The sequence below is a fragment of the Littorina saxatilis genome, linkage group LG17 (genome assembly GCF_037325665.1).
Source record: "Littorina saxatilis isolate snail1 linkage group LG17, US_GU_Lsax_2.0, whole genome shotgun sequence".
NCBI lineage: Eukaryota > Metazoa > Mollusca > Gastropoda > Littorinimorpha > Littorinidae > Littorina > Littorina saxatilis.
Window position 1 is genome coordinate 69,135,036 of NC_090261.1, and position 6,155 is coordinate 69,141,190.

The following is a 6,155-nucleotide window of genomic DNA, read 5'->3' on the forward strand; positions in this document are numbered from 1 at the left end:
GTAAACGTCCACGAAATGAACTCCGTCTGAGCTGCGAGTGAACCCACCTGCGGTGTTCAATGTTATTTCTGATTTGGAAATTATGCAAATTTTTCCGTGCTTGTAGTAAAAGAGACTAAATTAATACCCATTGATGCTTCGTAGGCTAAGATTAAAAGGAAGACAAGCCATAATGGAATTAATAACATGTTTGTATGGATTGAAAGAAACAGGTAATAATAGGCACGGGAAAATTGGTAGTAGTATGGCAACAGTAAGTTTGGGGATTACAACGAAACATTTCTACTTGAATCAATGAAATATTTGCGTGTGGGGTTGTTTTTCAAATAGAAAAGTAAAAATAGTTGCGAAAAAATTAGTGGCATGAAGGCAGTTGTGGTTTTGCGCTTAACGCAGGCTCACAGAATGACACATGGTCACAACGAAAAATTGACTCCATGCATATCTTTTTTAAACGAAAAGCCTTGTACACACACACACACACACACACACACACACACACACACACACACACACACACACACACACACTCACACACACACACACACACACGCACACACACACACACTAACCCACACAGATACACACACTGATACTCACACACACACACACACACACACACACACACACACACACACACACTCAAAAGACGAGGTGATGTCATTGTGCGTCAGATGAACACCCGACACCTCCATTCAATCTAACAGCAGTCCAGCTTGAATCTTATCAAAATTTTGTTATCAATTTCTTACACGACCGGGGAATATATGCATGACTCATGACTTTTGCATGTCACTGCATTATGTACACTGCATAATATGAAATAGAATATACTTAATGCGGAATCACTGAGTCTACCATTCTTCAGACAGTTAGCACTGTGGATTTGTTTGCTTGTTTGTTATCTCTGTCTGTCTGTCTGTCTCTGTCTATCTCTGTCTCTGTCTGTCTGTCTGTCTGTCTGTCTGTCTGTCTCTCTCTCTCTCTCTCTCTCTCTCTCTCTCTCTCTCTCAGTCACACACACTGTCTTTAAGTCTCTGTCCGTCTGTCTGTTTATCTTTCTCGGTGTGTGTGTGTGTGTGTGTGTGTGTGTGTGTGTGTGTGTGTGTGTGTGCGCGTGCGTGCGTGCGTGAATGTGTGTGTGTGCGTGTGTGTGTGCGTGCGTGCGTGTGTGTGTGTGTGTTCGTCTGTGTGTGTTTGTCTGTCTGTCTGTCTGTGTCTGTATTAATTGTTTTCGATTTCAGTGCTGCTCAGCCACGAATTGACTTCTTCCTCCACTGCCTAAATGATCCTCTCTTTATGAATCGTCCAGGCAAATGTTATGACCCTATAGTTAGGCCGTAGGGCTCATCCAGCGAAACCCCCCCCCCCCCCCCTAAATTAAGACTTCCTCCTTTTTAAGACCTTGATTTTTCACATTTTCTGTTCACACCATCTGTTAATTTACTCACATTTTAAGACTCCCTCCTTTTTAAGACCTTGATTTTTCACATTTTCTGTTCACACCATCTGTTAATTTACTCACATTTTAAGACTCCCTCCTTTTTAAGACCTGATTTTCTCAGATTCTTGGAAGTCTTTACCGAGGGGGGGGGGGGGGGGTGGGGGTTCCACTGTATTAGTTGATATTAATTCACTCACTTTCTAAGCGGACACTGATCGATGGTCGGATTTAGGCCTTCATAAATAGCGCAGCCTCGACAAAGTGCTGAATGTCGGCACCCACTCTACGTAACCCGTAAAGATGAATTACTTCCCGTTTACACTATCTTGAAAATAACGATAGATGTGTAAAGGGGTTTTGTTTTGCTTTTTACATTGGATAAGATCATCTTTACCCTTGGACACATACCAGCAGCCTGGCTGCTTTTCCGTGTGCTTGTTTCTCTTTTTATATTTAGTCAAGTTTTGACTAAATATTTTAACATCGAGGGGGAATCGAAACGAGGGTCGTGGTGTATGTGTGTGTGTGTGTGCAGGGGCGGATCTGGGTTTTGAAAGGGGGGGGTGCAAAGTTCTTTTTTTTTTTTTGTATCTTATCAGCGAAGGCGCGAAGCGCCGAACCGATGGCGCGAAGCGCCGAGCATGCTAGGGGGTCCGGGGGCATGCCCCCCCGGAATTTTTTTTTAAAAAGGAAGCAAAATTGTGCAATCTGGTGCAATCTGAGCGTGTAAAGTGCTATTTTCAGGTGATACATTTTTCTTCTTTTTTTTTTTCTTCTTTTTTTTTATTTTTTTTATTTTGTCCCGCTGGGGGGGGGGTGCAATTGCACCCATTGCACCCCCCCAGATCCGCCCCTGGTGTGTGTGTGTGTGTGTGTGTGTGTGTGTGTGTGTGTCTGTCTGTCTGTCTGTCTGTCTGTCTGTGCGTGTGTGTGTACGTAGAGCGATTCAGACTAAACTACTGGACCGATCTTTATAAAATTTGACAAGAGAGTTCCTGGGAATGCGGCCCGGACGTTTTTTTCATTTTTTCGATAAATACCTTTGATGACGTCATATCCGGCTTTTTGTAAAAGTTGAGGCGGCACTGTCACACCCTCATTTTTCAATAAAATTGATTGAAATTTCGGCAAAGCAATCTTCGACAAAGCCCGGACTTTGGTATTGCATTTCAGCTTGGTGGCTTAAAAATTAATTAATGAGTTTGGTCATTAAAAATCGGAAACTTGTAATTAAAATTATTTTTTATTAAACGATCCAAAAACAATTTCATCGTATTCTTCGTCATTTTCTGATTCCAAAAACATATGCATATGTTATATTTGGATTATAAACAAGCTCTGAAAATTAAAAATATGAAAATTATGATTAAAATTAATTTTCCGAAATCGATTTAAAAACAATTTCATCTTATTCCTTGTCTGTCCCTGATTCCAAAAACATTTTGATATGATATGTTTGGATTAAAAACAAACTCAGTAATCTAAAAAGAATACTCATACAGAAAAGCGTGTTATCCTGCTCAGCGCGACCACTACCGCACTATTCTGCATGGCTTGTTGATTTCACTGCCTTTGCCACGAGCGGTGGACTGACGAAACTACGAGTATGTGGTCTTGGTAAAAAAAAGCAGTGCGTTCAGTTTCATTCTGTGAGTTCGACAGCTTGACTAAATGTTGTTATTTCGCCTTACGCGACTTGTTTTTTGTCTGAGATAATTTTCCAAGGGACACCTGCACCAATAGGCAAACCAAGTCATATAGAAATGACCACTGCGCACACTGTGTGGATTGTCGCTGTACAATCGAAGCCGCCTTTTTCAGACTTTGAATGTACAGATATTGTGCTGTGTGATGTACCCCCATTTCAAGACTCCCTCCTTTTTTAGACATGATTTTCCAGATTTGTGTAAGTCTTAAAAGGCGGGTTCCACTGTGTGTCCAACCCCAAGGGAAGCCGAGCTGCTCGTAAAGTCTCAAGCAAAAGTCTGGACTATTCTATAGCGATTTACAAAACACTGTATGATGGCGTTCATGATCAAACGCACAAGGAGGACTGCATCTTTGAGGAGTGGGTAAGCCGCCTTTCTTTCTTTATTTGGTGTTTAACGTCGTTTTCAACCACGAAGGTTATATCGCGACGGGGAAAGGGGGGGGAGATGGGATAGAGCCACTTGTTAATTGTTTCTTGTTCACAAAAGCACTAATCAAAAAATTGCTCCAGGGGCTTGCAACGTAGTACAATATATTACCTTACTGGGAGAATGCAAGTTTCCAGTACAAAGGACTTAACATTTCTTACATACTGCTTGACTAAAATCTTTACAAACATTGACTATATTCTATACAAGAAACACTTAACAAGGGTAAAAGGAGAAACAGAATCCGTTTGTCGCCTCTTTCGTCAGTTTCGTCAGACCACCGCTCGTGGCAAAGGCCTAACCCGCGCGAGGGGTGGTAAGCCGCCTGGGGGTGTAGAGTTTAACATGTTTTGTCTGACCCCTGGCCAATCGATCGTCGGATAGTTTTGACATTTAGAAGGTCTTCTGACAATCAAGTTTCCTACCAAGCGGACATAGCAAGGACATCTACATATTTTCAATTCATGGTCCAACTGACCTTTTGTCCTCTGAAGCTGTGATGAACACTGAATGCAAAACCTGAGTTATTCTAAAACCAGACGAGTCTAATGCATCCTTGTTCAATTTAAATGTGTGCAATTGCAAGTAAATGGGCAATGGGTAAATGCTTCTCATTGCAGCTCCAACAATTCTAAAGTTTACAAGGAGTAAATGGGAATTGTATGCAAACATTGTTTAAACTGCACACAAATTGCAGTTAAACTGCACCTGCAACGTCCAAATTTAGGTTTAGGGGTGTATGGGAAAGTGATGGAAATGGTGTGTGTGTACGCGCGCGTGTGTGTGTGTGTCTGTGTGTGTGTGTGTGTGTGTGTGTGTGTGCGTGTGTGTGTGTGTGTGTATGTGTGTGTGTGTGTGTGTGTGTGTGTGTGTGTGTGTGTGTGTGTGTGTGTGTGAGTGAGAGAGAGAGAGAGAGAGAGAGAGAGAGAGAGAGAGAGAGAGAGAGAAATGTTCAGGTGACGATTTCTTTTGCTTCTTGTTTGTTCAGGCTTGTTTGCTTCTTAGGTTGATTATTACGTGTACGTTACCCCAAAGTTACTGTCCTCGTACCATTGCTCACGAAGCACAAAATTACAGGAAGCTTTTCCTGGCACGGGGAGGGGAGTGTGTGGGTGGGGGTTCGGGGGGCGAGCAAACCGCGTACACAAAACTGACGATAGCTTCGATCTGTTTTTAACACCTGCGACCCTGCCAAGTTTGTTACCACTCGGCGTACAGGGTGAAAAGATCGTCAGGAAAGCTGCAATGAATTTTGTTCCTGATGCTTTGCTGTGCACAGTTCAACTGTTGACTTCACTTTGCATTTTAATGTATCTTTTCACTGACACCGGGCCATACTGACAGTTGTGGGTAAACTTGAGCTGTAGCAGTGGGATGCTGATGCAGAGGCCGTGTGCTCGGGGTCACAGTGCTGGTTTGCAAAGTCAGTGTGTGTGTTAGTGAACGAGTGTGCTAGTGTATACATGAGTATGTACCTGTGTGTGTGACTGCGTGCGCGCGCAAATTATTCTCAGTTATACCACACTTACAAAACTAAATATATATATATATATATAAAAAAAAAGTCATTCTGCGTGTGAGTGTGTGTGTGTGGGGGGGGCTGTGTGTGTATGCCGGGGGGGGGGCTACGTGTGTGTGTGTGCGCGCATGTGTGTGTATATATATGTGTGTGTGCCGTGTGTGTGTGTGTGTGTGTGTGTGTGCGTGTGTGTGTGTGCGCGCGCGTCGTCCGTATGTGTTTGTGTGTGTGTGAGTGTGCTTACGGCTTCAACAAAAGCAAAATTAAACTGTGAAACTGAGGATATCTACATTCACAGTTTATATAGCCTACTCTTTGAGCAGCCTCACCTTATTTAAACGCGGGCAGCGCAACTGACAGACCCTAACAATACGAGACCAGTTATGCAAACAGCGATTGTATCTGTCCTGTGAGAGACTTACCCAGCGGGTAGGCTACAGCTAGGCTGTAGTTTTACGAACAAAAACTGACGTAAAATGACTTACCAGTAAGGACGTTTTCCACCCCCTCCGTTTGACCAGGAAGTTCCTCCATACCAGCGCTTTGAGCTGCGTCAGGTAGGGAGCCATTTCATTCATCAGTGTAGAAATTACACATCACAATTTTTCAATCGCACGCACAGGTAAAAAGTCGCACAGGCAAGTTTCCATGAAGCGTCCCGCGTTTCATTCTCAAGCACGAACACTTTTTTCAAACAATGACGAAAATCCCGGAATAAACTTCACCGTCTTTTGTTATTTTGACCTCGTGACACAACTTTCTGTCACCATAGAGACGGTAAGTGTAACTCTTCTTGGAAAGTTTTTTTCCATTTCGAAAGTTGAACAGAGCTTTGGGTAACAGGCTGGTGCGCTACAGATAAAAACCAGTACGGTTTGACTTTATCAGTTGTTTCTTTGTTTCGCTTTTAAGTTTTTCAACTAACACAGGTTTTTCTCTGATTTTTCACTTCTGCACACTTCTGACTACCACCATACTATCGGCTGTGATTGGTCATGAAAACAAGTGTCGTCTGCTGGTATTTTCAGTCGTCTGCTTCGCTCTCAGTCCGGGC

At 42.9% G+C, this 6,155-nt stretch overlaps 1 protein-coding gene across 2 annotated transcripts in view; it reads right to left on the reverse strand.

Moving 5' to 3' along the window:
• The window catches only part of LOC138952351 (cholesterol transporter ABCA5-like), a 65,164-nt gene extending 59,009 nt beyond the window's left edge, over positions 1-6,155 (reverse strand). For both annotated transcript variants that reach the window (XM_070324005.1, XM_070324004.1), the window contains exon 1: positions 5,587-6,155. In XM_070324005.1, coding sequence (XP_070180106.1) covers positions 5,587-5,679 — 93 coding nt within the window. In that variant the 5' untranslated portion in view covers positions 5,680-6,155. The remainder of the gene's footprint in view (positions 1-5,586) is intronic.